This window comes from Lineus longissimus, chromosome 2 (genome assembly GCF_910592395.1).
Source record: "Lineus longissimus chromosome 2, tnLinLong1.2, whole genome shotgun sequence".
Lineage (NCBI taxonomy): Eukaryota > Metazoa > Nemertea > Pilidiophora > Heteronemertea > Lineidae > Lineus > Lineus longissimus.
The window spans coordinates 28225272-28242355 of record NC_088309.1 but is presented as its reverse complement, the minus strand read 5'-3'; the positions used below and the strand labels follow the sequence as shown (position 1 = coordinate 28242355).

The 17084-nt window shown below is 42.5% G+C and overlaps 2 protein-coding genes across 3 annotated transcripts in view; one reads left to right on the top strand and one right to left on the bottom strand.

The window, feature by feature from the left end:
• The window catches only part of LOC135483383 (uncharacterized), a 43257-nt gene extending 30828 nt beyond the window's left edge, over nucleotides 1–12429 (top strand). For both annotated transcript variants that reach the window (XM_064764241.1, XM_064764242.1), the window contains 13 exons: nucleotides 204–1869; nucleotides 2147–2417; nucleotides 2665–2713; nucleotides 3948–4065; nucleotides 4253–4407; nucleotides 4870–5068; nucleotides 5295–5813; nucleotides 5975–6127; nucleotides 6311–6603; nucleotides 6832–6935; nucleotides 7111–7424; nucleotides 7651–7993; nucleotides 8159–12429. In XM_064764241.1, the coding sequence (XP_064620311.1) occupies nucleotides 204–1869; nucleotides 2147–2417; nucleotides 2665–2713; nucleotides 3948–4065; nucleotides 4253–4407; nucleotides 4870–5068; nucleotides 5295–5813; nucleotides 5975–6127; nucleotides 6311–6603; nucleotides 6832–6935; nucleotides 7111–7424; nucleotides 7651–7993; nucleotides 8159–8524 (4550 nt within the window). In that variant the 3' untranslated portion in view covers nucleotides 8525–12429. The remainder of the gene's footprint in view (nucleotides 1–203; nucleotides 1870–2146; nucleotides 2418–2664; nucleotides 2714–3947; nucleotides 4066–4252; nucleotides 4408–4869; nucleotides 5069–5294; nucleotides 5814–5974; nucleotides 6128–6310; nucleotides 6604–6831; nucleotides 6936–7110; nucleotides 7425–7650; nucleotides 7994–8158) is intronic.
• Nucleotides 12430–13133: 704 nt separating this feature from the next.
• LOC135483385 (mitochondrial outer membrane protein SLC25A46-like) lies at nucleotides 13134–17027 on the bottom strand. Its single transcript, XM_064764246.1, has 8 exons — nucleotides 16838–17027; nucleotides 16588–16630; nucleotides 16310–16367; nucleotides 15992–16170; nucleotides 15715–15771; nucleotides 15346–15403; nucleotides 14968–15177; nucleotides 13134–14707 (listed from the first exon to the last, which is right to left on the bottom strand). Exons 1-8 carry the CDS (start codon nucleotides 16998–17000, stop codon nucleotides 14312–14314), a joined length of 1164 nt encoding a protein of 387 aa, XP_064620316.1. The 5' UTR covers nucleotides 17001–17027; the 3' UTR covers nucleotides 13134–14311.
• Nucleotides 17028–17084: the final 57 nt, after the last annotated feature.

Here is a 17084-nt window from a genome sequence, read left to right as displayed (position 1 = left end):
GCCAAAATGCCTGAAAAACAGAGTGAGTTGTATGAAATACTCTCTTTGTGGAATTGAATATGTGACTCAAACACTTTGATGTTGCTTCAGTGGAATAAATTGTCCAGGTAAAGTTAAGTTTCTTCACTTTGAGCTGCCCGTGATATACAAAGCCAGTTTCAAAGATTGTCCATAGTTAACTTCCTTCTCCATCTCTCTTCCAGACTCGTGTGTTACGGCAGTAGCAGACAAGATGGGTGTTGTCAAGGTGGTGACTGCTGAGAAGAAAACACCAGGCCGTCGTCCAAAGAATGTGGAGAAACAGTTCACCGGTGAGAAAGCCAGCCCAGTGCAGTCTGTTGCCAAGCCTGTCCTTTCAGAGGCGATTAGGTCTGTACCAATGACATATCTACTGCCTAAACCCAAGCCTAGTCGGTCATGCAGGAAGAAGGACGTGCCAGTGGATAGTGAGCAGAAAGATGGGACGAATCAAGCTACCAATACGGATAATGATAAAACGGAGAACTCGTCAAGCGGAAATGATAAGACATCGGCTTCTGATCAAAGTGGTCCGATCAAGAAGCGCAGTCCAGGCCGCCCGAGGAAGAACGTTGATGCTGGAAAGAAAGGTTCTGGTGACGATGACAAAAGTCCAGAACGACCGAAGAAGATTGAAAAGAACACTGCTCCTTGTATCAGCCCTGAGCGGCCAGATAAAGACGATCAGAAAAAGTTAGATCCTCCGGTGTCTGAGAGTACGCAGGTTTCCGTGGCAGATGAAGGTGTTCAGGCAGATAGTACCGTGTCGGAAGGAACTCAGTCAGAGGTACCTGTCTGCGAGAGTAAGAGGTTATGTACCTCTGCGACTCAAACGTGTGATGATGATTTCAAAGTGTTGATACCAACAAAGTATCAGGTTGAGAAGGATGTTCAGACGTGTACGTCTGCATCGCAGACTCAGACACCACCTATTGATGACCTGGAGAATTCACCAATTGGTCCAAAATTCCAGAAGGAATTTGAACAATTCATCAGCCAAAGATCCTCTGTGGATAGTAGCAAAACGTCTGCTGAGAGTGTAAATGAGGAAAAATTGGATAAACCTGATATCGACCAAGGTTGTGCAGAGACTCTAGTCACTTCGAAAGTTTCTGGTGTTAATGGTGCTTCAGCTGACAGGGTGGAATCATCGACGGCTGATCTCAAAACCTCCTCTTGCTCACCTCTCTCACTCTCACATGAGAAACCAATCGAAACGGACAGTGATGTGGAAGTGATATCCTCGACATCTGCTCACAAAAAGTCTAGTCTAAAGCGGTCTGGTGCAGGCAGACGTTGTGATCCTAACAATGTGGACCCTATCCTGGAGAAATATTTGAAAAAGCCTGATGTACCTGAAGTGCCCGCTGACAACAGTGGGTGTCAGGATTGTTCAAAGCTTCAGGACATACCACCACGAAAGAAAAATAAGCATAACCCAGTGGACACAAAGTTAAAATCCAATGCAGTGGTGTCTCTCAATAAAGTGAAGTTCAGTGGATTATCGAAAGCAAAGGCTGGACGAAAGCACAAAGGGAAACCTGGCCGGAAACGTAAGAAGCAGGAACCACCAATGCCTAGCCCTCCTGCTAAAAGAGGGCGAGGTAGGAAGCCAAAGCGTCGGCCAGGAAGACCTCCAAAGGTCAAACCAGCAGAACCCGTTCATAAAAAGGTGTCAGAATGTGCAGATTCGTCGGAATACTCCAGTGAATCGGATTATGTTGAGGAGCAGCGCGTTGATAGTAAATCATTGACGAGGGAATACCATCCGTTACCTGTACCACCACGGAAGCGTAAGCGAGTGAAGGACGTGGGAGAGAAGGTGGCCAAGAAAAAGAGAAGGAAGGAAGGGTGAGTGAAAGTTTTTCTCAATCATTGTTTGATGAACAAAGCTGCATTGTCTTATAGAACGTGTCAGCTGTGTTTAAATGAAAACACTGAGGATAATTGATATGATTGTGTCACCTGTTATGTGAGGATAGAACAGAGTTGATCACTGATGAGTATGGATCCATATCCTGACCAGCTCTCACAATCTGTGGCAGTTCCAATCGTCTCTGTGCATGTAATTGGTTCGTGTCTAATGTGGGCAACATGTTCTTATCATGGTTGTTCTTCTGTCCTGCAGTGAACCAGGCGAGGGAAAGGAACCGAGGAAGAAATACCAAAAAGCCGGCCTCTTCTCTGATCTCTACAAGGAATCAAGTAGTGTGAAGAAATCCAAGGCTGAGGAAGCCTCTAAAGAAGCTGCTAACCACAAACCCAAGACGTTGTACAACCCTGAGGACCACGAACATGGCTTGCTGCCACTGCCCATCCATGTGGGCAAGTACATGACTGAGAAGGAAGTCGACTTTCAGTTACCTTACGACATCTGGTGGCTGCATTCTAGAGGACAGGTTAGTAGCCATCCATAACGTATTACCCTTGAAAAACTGTCAAACACATCTGGACCTTGACAGTGCATTGCATTCATCAAGGCAATGTTCCTGGCTTCAATCTTGCTATGTTTGCTGTTTCATTGTCCACTTGTTTGGCCATCACTGCTTCATTGTTGACCGACTAGATGATGACCAACATCTGCATTCATTATAAGTGCCAGTGTTATTCCATATTTCTGACGAAACCTGCTCTTGCCTGTTTCAGCTCCAGAAGAATATCCGTCCAACCCCTCATTACAAGAAGATCAGAAACAGTAAGTGTTGTTTCACATCAATAGTATGTTGAGTTTCTTATCATCTTTGGGATACGAACCAAGCTGGTTTAACAGATTATCAGTTATGCTTCCCACATTGTTTCTCAAGGTGCACGACAGTTATCTTGGATGTTATAAGGGGACAGTTGATGCATTTCGTTCTTATTTCCACAGTTCTTTCCCAAAGCCAAAGAACAAGAAGGGTTCTTATGATATTTAGGAAAGCGGGCGTTCGGCTGCTGATTTAGGCAAAATAGAGCTTGAGTGAACACTTTGAGTTTGGATTCAACTTTGAGTGTATTTTTCTAACCTTTCGGTAGCCAGTATTGATGTGATGTTTCAAAATTTCTCTCCTTTACACGTAGATGTCCAGGCAGTCACGTGTAGGTTTTGTCCAGGGTGTATGTAATTGGGCGTCAATCGGGACCACAACTGTATATTTGCCACTTCTCCATCGTGAATCCTAATGGTGAAAGTGTGGGTCCGTTGTGAATGAAGAAAAGCCCAGGCTGAATAAGGCAAGCAGAGTTACTTTAACTTCATGGTTGTCACTGCCTTGGTTTTCTGTTTGGGGTGTCAAGTGTGGCCACGATGTTGGAAGTTTTCGAAACCAGTCAATGATTGATCAGAGTTTGAACTTGCCCATGTGCACTCCACTCCACTCTACTTCCTTAATTTCCTTCACTTTCAGCAACCTGAAAGTCGCCAGCACACTATTTTTTGGCTAAAACATATTTTTCTCTATTTTTTCAGTTGATCTGAATCTAATACTTTGTCATTTTTTAACGCTGTGGCTATTCTTCGTCATGTTATTCTCACAGGCTCTCCAAGTTTGTCTTGGTAGCGCAGCCCGACATGGACATTTTGTACTTAAACTTTTCCTTTTTGTGCCGAGCTCAATCACAACAAACACTTCATTCATGCTAGAACGTAAGAATAGCCTCAGCCCTTTTCTAACCAAACTTTATGAATCTAGGTTAAATTGATACAAGTTGAGCTTCTAAAACATCCCAGCTTGATGTGATGTTGATATTTGGCCTGCAGTATAAAGCAAGAACTCAAAGAATTGGTAATCCATGGCGAGGTCTCCTAGTCTTTGTTGGCTGAAGCTTGTGATGGCCTGTACTGCATGGTCAGTTCAGAACATCCAAGGTGTCCACACATCCTGTAAAATAGACTTCATTGTCATGTCGTTTGCACCACAGCTTCACTCATGTTTCCTTTTCTTCTTCAGACGTCTATATTGATATGAAGCCTGTCTGTCCGTATGAATCCAACCCATGTAATTGTATCGCACCGACCGTCTACAATAACCTGACTGTAGGGTGTGCAGATGAGGACTGTCTAAACAGGTAGGGGTCTTTCATCAATTCATGGCATTCAATAGTTTGTCCCTTCAAAGGATTTGAAAAGCAATTCTCCCTCTTCTCTCGTTTCAAAATCAGGCAGGAGCTGAACTTGCTTTCCAAGTCGTCTCTGATGACTACGTTCATGCTTAACTTTGTGTTCAGTCTTCAAATGTATGTTGGCACTTTCCAGGATGGTCTACACTGAATGCAGCCCATCGACGTGTGCAAGTAAAGAGAAATGCTCCAACATGAGGCTACAGAAACACGAGTGGGCACCAGGACTCCATCTCTTCTATACGGGTGATCGAGGATATGGGGTCAAGTGCAAATATGCCATCACTGCAGGTAGGTGGTCAGAGAGCTGTTAGTGAATGGTTATCGGAACAGTTGATGTTGCTGTTACCAAATGAGGGATTTGGTCCAGTTTTGTTGTTGCCCATCGTCTGAATAGGTATAATAACTCAGTGACGTGTATGGGCGGTTATTACCGCAAATAAAGACTGTTGACTTCGCATCGTTATCTTTGACGTGGTGTATGGTCCAGATGTCTTTGATGTGGCACACATAGGAGTATCAATCTACGTGTCCTTGATATGCTACACAAGTGTCTTTGCTTTGGTTTGTCTTTATTTGCGGTAATAACCGCCCAGGAGTATCAATCTACGTGTCCTTGATATGCTACACAAGTGTCTTTGCTTTGGTTTGTCTTTATTTGCGGTAATAACCGCCCATAGACGTGGTTATACTATTGTTTTCCTTTATTGGTTAAATGGCTTCGAATCTAGACCATGTTTCCTTTCATTTCAGGCAATTTCATCATAGAGTATGTTGGTGAAGTTGTGAGTGAGCAGGAGTTCAAGACGCGGATGACCCAGATGTATAACAATGAGCCGCATCACTACTGTCTGAATCTGGACGGTGGTACCGTCATCGATGGCTACAGGATGGGCAGTCTGTGTCGCTTTGTCAACCACTCATGCGAACCCAACTGTGAAATGCAGAAATGGTAAGGAGTGTGACATGTGCATGTTGTTACCATCCACAGTGTAACTCACTGCCTTGGAGATGTCTATTACTTCTGCCACTTCATTCATAAGCATAAGGTTAGTTTAGGATGGTGTAAGGGATTCTGTTTGATGATCTCAGTTGCCATATTCCAAATCAGTTGATGACCTGTGACTTGGCAGAAAACTTGATCATAGTCCACACTGATCGTTGGTATATCTTTGCAGGAATGTGAATGGTGTTTACCGTGTTGGTCTGTTTGCACTCCGCGACATCAAACCCAATGAAGAACTCTCCTATGACTACAACTTTGACAACTACAACTTAGAACAGCAACAAGAATGCAAGTGTGGCAGCGCCAACTGTCGTGGGACCATAGGTGGACGTGCTCAGCGCATGAACAGCATAGCAAGGGATAAAAACCCAGTGGGGCGACCTCCAAACGATAAACGCAAATCAAAGTCTAAACTCAAGAAGCGTAAAGAGAGTGAACAGGCGACTGAACGCTCACAGTACCTTCAACCGATGAGGCCAATGTCGCACCGGGAGAGATGTTTCATCTTGAGACATAACATCGGCTTGCTGCGGAATCTGGAGAAGGTTCGTCGGATACGACAGCGGATGATGAAGTCGACCGATGACAAGAAGGTGGAGGTGGAACAGCCCAAGGAGAAGTCAATCAATCACAAGGACGTGTTCATGTCTCAGTTTATGGCCCTCAAGACACCCAGGCATATCAAGACAAGGTAGGTGATCTCCCGCTGGAGGCTGCTCTCTGTAATGAACAGTCTGGCATTGGATTCAGCTGTCGCATTGAGTTGAATCAAGGCCAAGTACCTTCCATTGGTGTAAGGCAGGGACTATTCTCTCACTATCTAATAACTTCTTCTCACTGATTCTCTTCCAGGAGACTGAAGCTAGGTGAGGAAGACTCTGGTGTGACGAGAACTGCCAAACTTGCCCAGGTGTTGACCGACATCTTCTCTGCTGTGGCTGATTGTAAAGATGAGGATGGTAACAATATCGCTGCACATCTCATGACTTTGCCTCCGAAGAAAAGGTTGGTGCTCCATTTGAATCAATCACCAAGTTATGAAATTATCACCAAATGTTTGTTGCTGAAATGTGCTGAGAAAGCAGTCGGGGTCTTTTCTGTGAAAATTAGGAAACATTGGCTGATTCTCGATTGTGACTGATACTCGTTGTTTAGTCCAGACTCATTGTTACATCTTCTTCATTGCAGCCATCCTGCTTACTATCAAGTCATCAAGAAGCTCATCACACTCACCTCCATCGAAGATAAAATCCTAAGTGGAGAATTCTCAACGCCGGATCCATTTGACGAAGAGATGTTGACACTATTCAAGAACGTGGAGGTTTACTGTGGCAAGAAGTCTGAGATGGGCCTGAAAGTGAAACATCTCCGCAAAGTGTTCTACCAGGCGCGGTCCGAGGCGAACCCCCGCATTGATGAGATCATGGGCACAGGATCACTCTACTCAGCCAACTCTGAAGTGGAGCCATCTGAAGCTGATTGTGAGTACTAGAAATACTGGCTTTAAATACCTTTGCTGTTTCTTCAATTGCATCAGAGCTATTGACCGCTAATAATGACAGTACATTGCTAGCTTGGTGATCTTGGTCAGATATCTATACGTAGCTCTTCTTCCTATGTGAACATGTGACAATGGACAAACATAATGGCCTCTTGCTGACACTTCTTAGCTGAATGCTTGGATTGATGATGACCTTTGATGTTTTCAGCGGAGTCGCGCCACCCTGAAGATGATGAGGACGAGGAGATCATCCGCTGCATCTGTGGTATCTACAAGGATGAGGGCTTGATGATACAGTGCGAGAAGTGCATGGTGAGTCGCCACCACACATTCTAATATGCCACCATCTCATGGCTCAAGTAACATGAGTTGAAAAGTTCTCATTCAGTCAACAACAAATGTACAAGACATTGTGACATCATCATACAGACTGCTGCTTTGTCTGGTAAGAAATGACAATCTCCTAAAGCAAGCTCTCTTCTTGTAGGTGTGGCAGCACTGTGACTGCATGCGGGTGAGCGGAGATGAGGAGAACTATCTCTGTGAAGATTGTGACCCTCGGCCGGTCGACAAGGAGGTTCCCTTCACTGAGTGCGACTCCTCCACCCCTCCTGAACAGACCCAGTACATGACGTTATTCCGTGATGAGTTGTTGGTGCGCTTGGGAAATTGTGTCTACATCACGCGGCAGACGTCTGTAGGAGAGGAGCCACCCGTAAGGCCCTCGTACCAGTCTGTGGAGGACCCCAACAGAGATCATCTGGATATATTCCGGGTTGAACGCCTGTGGGTAGATGAAAAGTGAGTATCAGCTGAAAGTCTACAAGTGTTATTGAGCACTCCTCCTGATAAAACGAGACATTCTGAATCATTTAGTCTTTGGTATTTGACTTGGACCTGTTGGAAGAGTTCTTCAGGAGCTATCTTGCTACACCTTTCTGTAAGTACTTCTCTGTTGAAATGAAGTACATGTGGTCAAGGTGTTGTCGGTAACTTTTGGTCTGATCTCCACTTCTTTCTTCTGCAGGAATGAGAAGTTTGCCTACGGCCATGTCTATCTCCGGCCTCAAGAAACATTCCATGAACCGTCAAGGAAGTTCTTTCCAAATGAAGTGTTCAGGGTGCCGATGTATGATGTCATCCCCCTCAATGCGATCTTTGGTGCCTGCCACGTGTTGGACTTGAACACTTACTGTAAGGGTCGCCCCAAGGGCGTTATAAAGGAAGAGGACGTCTACATCTGTGAATACCGCCTGGACAAGACTGCTCATGTTTTCTACAAGATCTCACGCTCCAAGTACCCGACCAACATTAAGTCTTACTGCTTTGACTCATTTGAGAAGAAGCTGCAGCCAAAAAGGACTTTCTCAGTAAGTATCCTGCATAGTATTATCAAAATGCTAGCGAGTTGTCAGGCTATTACTTTCAAGCCATCAAGTAACTAACTTGGAGGTAAATGTTTGCCCGTCAGGCGTGTTTTGTAGAACCCTGTGATAGGTGTAGTACCATATTCATTTTGAAACGTTTCATTGCAGCCACACACCGTCCCTGATAGCTACAAGCGTAAAGGATCCTACTCCGACACGATGTCCACCACATCTGGTGATATCTTCCCGTTCCAAATGGCAGCAGCTGATGGAGACAATGATACTGCTTTCATCGACGATGCTGGGCAGAAGAAACCGAAGAAAAGGAAGGACCCTGACACGGACTCTGATGAGGATCTCCCTCTGGCCAGGGTGAGAGACAAGAAACGCCAGGAGAGGAAAGATCGCCTCAATATCATCCTGACGAAGCTTCTCGCCAACGTGCCGGGTAAACAGCCAGTCGACCTGACCTATTTACTTGAAGGAGGACGTGGTAAACGAGCGCGTAAGAAGTCTCACCCGCTCTCGCCATGACGGTGCTGCGCCCTCTGCTGTGGATGGAAATGAACGCTATAATCGAGGAGCCATACGATCTGATCATTCTGGAGACAAGTGCTTGTGTTCAGAATGTTTGGATAGAATACCATTTATTGTGATAAGTTGATTAGTTTTGACACGAGTATGAGGAATAAGGAAGTTTGCAGCCGACACTGGTATTCATGTTCACATTATGGATTATGCATTTTATCATCAGGATATTCAATATTGGCTGGAGGATATCACGTGTTTGAACAGTTGAAAGGTTCAGTGAGGCAAAGATGATGAGCCAACACACAGGTTTGTAAAACAGCTTTGCAAACTTCCTTGATCCTCGACTCAAATATGACACTGAAATGATGTAATAAAAGAAAGGTACACAATTAAGTCTTGTAAAGAATGAAACGAGGGATAATTACGACGTCCAGTTTTTAATACTTGATAAAATCAATCAAGAAATGCATTGAAATCAGTCAAGAGTCACTCTAAGTCTTGTTTCAGTGAGTATAAAGGCAAACGTCACATTACCAACAAAAACGTTCAATTTCATGAGTCAGATTTCTGGTTCTTAAAACAATTAACAAATATTTGTGCCTCATTTCATCCTTTCTGATTCCACGAATGTCTGAAGGAAGCAAGACTAATCTGATTTGAGTCTTCCCAAATTGTATGTAAACATTGATATGTAATGTTTGTCCTTGACAAGAAGTGGGCCTTGTTGGTAGAGCATCAGACGTACAGGGTGTCACCTCATGTGGCGTCTGCTCTCATGCTATATCAACAAAACCTATTGATTTTGCAAGTGAGTTCTGCAAGGTGAAAGTATAACTTGGTATGAACGTTATCAGCCAAGATGGCTCCTTTATTAAGAATGAGTATAAAAGTGTCTTGGCAGAGAGCAGTGCAACAATCTTTCATAGTCAGCAACTTGAACATTCAACATCCGACATTTTTGGCTCGTTTTATCAAATTGTAAAATCTGATTTTGAATACTGCAGTGGATCTTGTTCACCAACTAACATCCCAGATCTGCTTTGCCCAATACACGCTGATTAACAAGTTGAACCAACATATCTGTACGGAATGTTAGTGCGATTGTTGCATTGTCGTCTGCCACCGAGAGACTTAGAGTAGTACCATCCACAGAAGAGGGCAGCACCTGTTCGCCAAGACTTCCCTACAATCTCTGCATGTTATTCAACTATCCCAACGCTATTTAAGTTTTATTATAAAACCTCAAAGATGTACTTGCTTGGCTCTTAGAAGATCAAGACTAGATTGCTTCAGCTCGCCTTGTTACTGTTTTGGTATATATGAGTCTTGGCAACAGTTTCATAGTTCCATTTCAAGTTTCCTGGTTTGCCTCTTACGATGGTTCACACCCAGTGTATACCAGCAGCAGGCAAACATGAGATGAAACTATTGCATCTTTAACACATTCCATCATACATATACCTTGTTGGCCTTTTTGCTTGCGCTCTCTGCTTTATACTTCATATTTGAAAACCAATTGTGGTTCCACCAAAATGCTTATTACACCGATTGAGCATGTCACATGACTCTGATTGCATCTTCAGCTGTTACATTTGCCTGGAGAGGTTGTACTTGGTCGATTTCTCCTGCACTATCAAAGGGAATGACCAGTATGACTGTTGCATTTATTAAACTTTGTATGACTAGTTAGGTGGGGTGAACTATCCATTTTATACTAACTGATGAATGACATATACTTCAATCCTCTACAAGACGGTCGATTCGGTCAATTTTCATAGGCCTGGCATGCAATGAGATTTTAATAATCATATTTAAAGGCAGCAAGCTTAGACTTTGTCTCACTTCATGTCAGATTTATATTTAGTGTGTGTGAAATGACTTTCGTCCCACTATGTTTGACAGCTGTTGTGGTCATAAGTTCAGGGTTTATTTGAACTCGAAGATGTAAGACCAGTTGGTGAATATTCTGATCCTTTCATCAGCAAAACTACAACCACACCAATGACCATTAAATACTTGGGCATTTTTTCCACATCAAAACCATTTCTTAGTTGATCATGCTCACATCTCTCTTCAACTCACCTGAAGGTCAAACTTTTCTGCCCCTTCGTCCCATCACAGCATATCAAATATGTTCACCCCGGTATACCTCGATATATAGGTTACAGCGTTTATGATCATTATGACATTGTAATTGAATTGGCATTGAAGACTTTTCCCCTTATTTGCATGGTCACTTTTAACCCCTCTGACCGTTTGGTGCTACTATATTGGAGACATGTCACCCAGCCACCCAAACCTGTTCTCCTCTATAAATGAATCGGCCAGTATGTAATATTCATGATCCCAGTGTGTGGTCATACAACCAGTGCTAGAAGTTAGTCCACATATTCATATGAGTTCCAGGTTTGCAGTCAAATTCAGAAACTTCCTACCGGTAGTTGTTACGTGGGGACAACAATTGCTATTTCACTGAATGCATCGGAACTCATTTGTGGGATAGCTTTGCAGAGAATTCATATTTCATGAGCCCGTAATATAATGTAAGCAGTAGACTGTTGTCAAAGTACATGTATGTTAGGTTAGTTTTCTTGACAATCTTTCTGTATAAAGTAAAATAATGATTTGTTTTTTGTGTGAATTGAGGCTAAAACCGGTGAAGCTTGTATCTAACTAAGAACCCCAAGTTATGTGTAAACTGAGAGTTCTCCTCCATGCATGTAGAGTCCTTCCTGAGTTGACTTGATTCTCATTGATTCCGTGGAAAAGAAGAGGCCCATGTTTTGTGTCAATAACCTGTATGATTCACATTAAATATGCAAACCTGCTCCTCAAAATGCTCTAAACTCATGTCATTGCTTCATAACTTCGCCTCGGGTCTATGGTAAGAATAAGTCCTTTTGATATAATCATCCAATAAACCTCTGTCGTTTCAATCTTTCCAAGATGAGGATCACAGTTTTATGTGTTATTATGGTGCTGGTCTCCTCTCCACCTCCTTTATTGGATCACAAAGAGGTTTTTACACAAAATAGAGGAATTTGATTTTTGCTTCTTTGTCACAAAGTAAACTTGCATACTAACAAAATGTATTGATGACAAAATTCACATTATTTCTTGCAAATGAGGAATTCAATTATAATTTGTTTTATATATTAACTTTATTAGAAGTTTCTTTACTAAACCAAGGAGATTAGACTAGGGCTCATCTCACTGGTTTCGTGACTACAGGTATCATCATAACTCAACATGCATGTTAACTTATATTTGATTTTCCGTTCAGCACTCGTTGTTAGTAATACATTCAATGTACATCGTCTAGCTACTGTGCAGTGCATTGGGCCATGGATGTGACGTCGTTATGCAGGTAGTGATGTGTATGCCATTTGAATCCCAATCATGCCAAGAAATTAACATTTATTTTCATATGAACTGTTATAAAGATAATTTGTGTATAATGTGTACATGTGTGTATATATTGTAACTCCATTTGACCAGTACATGACACACTGAGTGTTGAAATGGTCATGTATATTTCACAGATGATAATGCCATATTTGAAGAGTATGAAATACTCACTGTACATGTACTTCACTTTGTAAATAATGCATGCTGTAAATACAACTTTAACATCCAAGCTCCTGGTTGGACTGTGCATGATCACTTGTTTATCAAAAGTACTTTCATTCTTTCTACCTATCAATTTTTTGCATAAAATCTTTAAAAAATTAGTATATCGCATCCTGGAACATTTCTCTGGCATAATTTTGATAGACCTGCTCCCAACACGAATCAAAGAAATGTTCATAATTTAGCATTGATTTCTTCTTATTGAACCATGTCATACCACATGAGTCTATTGTTATCCGTGTGGTTGTTTGCGAGTCCTGCACAGTCCAGTCAGACTTCATCAATGGTAGTGAGGTTTGTTTTTGACCCAAGTCGCCTTGTTACCCCTAATTGTGCATTCCAGATGCCTTAGAGTGACACTTCTTTTCAAGAACTAGTGGTAGTGATAGATACACCAGAACTCACTGGTGGGATGTGTGCTGTCAGTAACATCATGGTCAGAGTAAGCAACTGGTCGAATATTCCAATAGCCTACACTAACTGTGCGTACTGAAAGATTTAGTAGAAAGAGGCGTTATTGAATCCATGTAGTGTTAGTTGTTTTATTTTGCCATGGTGACTCTGGTCCTTCTGTTTCATTTAGTTATCTAACGTAGGCTTGATAAACAGGACGTCAGTTGTGCGACCGTCCGTTTGAGTGGGTCTGTCACTTCCTGACCTCAGAGGTCCCTTGGAATGGATCAGTTGAGTAACTGATGTCCTGACAATGGCCTTATTATCTCTCTGTTAGTGTAGTATTACTCAAGATACCTTATTGTTGGTTTGTGCCTCTTCTGGTAAAGTTTTAACCATCTTATCTCCTTGAGATTTGTTAGATTTTCTTCTTAACCATCGCTCTAGTTGTGTCTTTTTACTGATGATATTAAGGCAATAATTTATTGTAATGTACAGTGGTAGTGCATGGAATGTACAGAATCGTCACATAGATTGGATCAATGTGAATGACAATGGTTATACTTTTACAAATAAAGAAATTGTTAAAACAAAAGACAGAAGGAGTTTCTTTGATTTTATGTATCATCGAGTATAGATTGGAGATATATTTCCTTTGTTTCTACTCAAACGGTGAATGGTAACCACCCGACTAGCATCAATACTTTCTCAGGCCATCGATCTGGAAGGATATGGTACTGGGCCCGATTCAATATGCTCACTCTGCAGGAACTTCATCATCAAGTTGCATAGGCTAAGGGTGCAAGGACGGGGAAATCACCCATCTTGGAGACAGATCAGTGCTGGCTCTGGGCGGTTGTGTATCATTCACCCAGGGTAAACATACATGTACAGAGATTTAATTGCCTCTGCGTCATTGAACAGCAGACAAGGTAGAAATAGATTATAGAGCATTCGTCTCTTCAAAGAGTCTTTCGGATCCACCACATATCCATCGTCACTGCCAAAGTAGAGTAGAGATTTCACTCAGCTGCTACAGTTCTCCATGATGCTCTTACCAGCAAGACACCATCTGCATGAATTCAAAGTCCGCATAAACTATCATGTGAAACATGGTGTTTTACAAATTATATTTGATGACTTAACAATATTACTACACACTAGTATTACATTAAGCACATATAAAAACATTATCACACAATGATCTGAGGAGATCGAGTGATGATTCTTAGCTCTCACCTTCAACCTCAGTACCCCATGGTTCCTACCAGAACCCCTCACCATATTCACATTTCATACAGTTCATCCTCTTTTTAAATCAGCTCTGCCCCGCTCCTCAAGTCCTCAAGTCTGCACAGGTCCTTTAGAACAATCCATTACAGATGAAACTGATCCATCTAACTTCAGAATGAACATGACAAGTGAAAAACATGAAACACAGAGACAAATCAACAGAATTTCTGTGGCTCAATGATGCTGATGTGCTTCCTTCACATTGTCCTTTAAACGATTTCATTTCACTTCAGCCCAATAAAACCTAAGTCATTTCCCTTCAAATCACAAGCTCCATGATAGTAGGAAGAAAACATATGCAAGTTATCGTCATTATGTAGCACAGGCAGTTGAAATCTTCCTATTACAACAATGCAAACTACGACAAAGTCGCCCAAGTTATTGTTGCATTGTTGACATCGTCATGTGGCACAGTCACCGCGTCAACTCATACAGCACACTTTGTATTGACAATCTATCCTCATTCATATGGGATTATCTTGACGTATGACGTTGACGGGGCCCCTCAAAATCATCCGTCAGTTGCTCAAATAGAAACTTTGTGAGCTTTAGAATTAATGCATGTATTGTGTATTGTAGCATCAGAGCACCGAATCCCTTGTACAGACCAGCAAAGCCTTCCTCGTAAAGAATCGATCTAAAACAGTCTATGAAACCCTCATAACGAGTATTGATTGGTACCACACCAAGTCCAGTGTCTGTGTTATCAATTATTGTTCGAGTCCCCTGCACATGAAGCCTGTGCAGGACGGTCTCTATGGGAAAGAGGACCATGTCCGCCAGAAGACCACCAGTAAACGTTGCAAGGAGTTCAGGGAAGTAGCGATCGTACATGGATTTCACTGGTGGCGGATCCTCGTGAGGGTAATCCTGCAAAAAGAAAGTACATGTCGATAATAGAACTCCTACTTGAGCACCATGAACTTTCAGAGTCCTGAAGAATATTCTCCTAGAAGTGCACAGATGGCTGCAGAGGAGTCAACAGTGTATTCAAGCTACCTTTACCAGCTCCAAAGGGCAAGCATGGCAATGTACAGCTCTTGAATGCCGACATAAAACTCCTCTGACGTGTCTTTGAGACATACTGGTCGTTGACAAAGGAACTAGGTGTGTATAAAATGAGGACCTACCTCTTGCATTTCTGTCCTCACAGCCAACAGAACAGTATACTGGGCAACTGATTTGATGATGTAGTGAGAGAGTCCATGACTCATTGTAGGGACCACTAACTTCCACATGGGCAGGAGCCTGGTTGACTGAGTCCCTGCGAGGCCACTCATTCTCACAAAACCTTCCTTGACACAGTCAAGTAAACCTGGTTTCTCACTGGCTATCTCACTCTGCAAGGCAACAGTAATCAATTACAATCATTTGTTTCAACCACGCCTAACAGTAGTCTGCAATATAAACTAGCTTTTAGGTACAATTTGAGAGTGGGTTGGGTTAAATTCAGGAGACATCAGTTGATAGTAGGGACAAAGAGATTGGAAACAAAGCATCAAACTCACCTGAACTGTCTCAATCAAACTAGCAGAGAAGAACGGCGTAATGACAAGGAAACCAACACTGAAACAAATACACACATGAATAACTAGACACATCTTAGGAACATGTAAGAAAATCAACCTGCCAAATAGTACGCCGCCCCGGCCGTCAGAGAATGTCCTACGTTTCCTACACTCAATCACTCCTAGGGGAAGGAGACAGATTTCCAACCGCACATCAAATGGAGGACCTGGCCCACGAAAGGTTAGCTGAAGGAAATTAATGGCCCCCTGCTGTGCAGTTGACTGATGATGATGATGATAAGCATTAACTGCAGAAAAGATTCCAGCTGCTTCACTAAAACATGAGTAGAGGCTTGCATACTAACATACCCTTTGAGGATTAGATGTTGTCCCAGCTTCTTCAGAGTACTATGTCTGTTCACTTCTCTGCAAAAGTAAAACAAGATTTTAACTGATGCTTTCAACAGATACAACCAATTTAGAAGAATATGAGCAAATCCTCTATTTTCTTGTCTTCAATGATGGCAGGGGGAGTTGTCTGGCAAACTGAAGGCCAAGTTAGAATCTATAACTGCATGATGATTACTTAAACTGTCATTGAGAATGTACTCATCAATTTCACTTTTCATGTTCGAACCTTCCTTACCTTGGGCATGGTGTAAATTCACTAATAGCAGCTTCTGTAGCAAGTCCGATTCCCTTTACAACGAAGGTGCTTCCTATTCCCTTCCACAAGGTAGCAATAGTCTGATGGCTCTGCATGTGGTACATCACAGGGAACAATGTAAATGGTGTCAGGTGATACCACGCTGAGTGATGGTGAACCTGAAAGAAGAAAGGAAATTTGTCGGTCGTCAGCAAGCAAAGTTGAAGAAATATGAAACTGAAGACAGCTGACATAGCAGTATTGCAACCTTATCAATCTCAGGGCACTCGTCTTATCGTAAAGAAGTTCTTTACCCACCTGACATTGCCTTCGAAGAACATTGCATGGATGGGACAACAGGTTTTCAGCAAACACACTGGAAAAAAGAAGATGACAATGTAACGAAGCATGTGGTGGGGGGGGGAGATGCAACGTTGTAGTTTTGATAAGTAGCTCGATAATAGATTGCTGAATAAATGCCTTACCCAAACCCCTTTGAGTTATGCAACAGACACTGTTTGCAGTTTGTTTACATGACGAGTATGACCCTCACCTCTCACTCAAGTTGGTTACCATTGATTCGAAGTTGAACCTACCTTGATAAACCGATGCCAAGTCCAGCAAACCTCTGCATTTGCTCTGAAATTAAAAGAAAATCTGATCTGACTCTGAGCCAAGCAGCACTCTCGATCGTCTACCGTAGGCACTGCTGGGCAAAGCCAAAGGGCAACATGGCAACGGTCTGTCAGTTTAAATGATGCCAGTTTTCTGTACTGGGAATTGCAAAAAAAGAATATCACTATCAGACAGCGCTCGAGTTGTGAGAAGTCAGAAGTAGACACCTACCGATGTGATGCCTTTTCGGTGCAGCAGAGTTTAACTGTCGTAAAACTTCATTCTCTGCTTCAACCACAGGATCACCTTGTCCATGATCATTGCCAGTGTTTGATTGACGCACATTTTCTCTATCGACACCAGGTAATCGCTGCATTACCATTTCTGTGCCCATCAAACTTCAGAAGACACCAAAAACCGGAAGCTTTGTTGGGGAATAACAGGTCAAGGTCAGTCGGATTTATGGTCTTAGAACAAC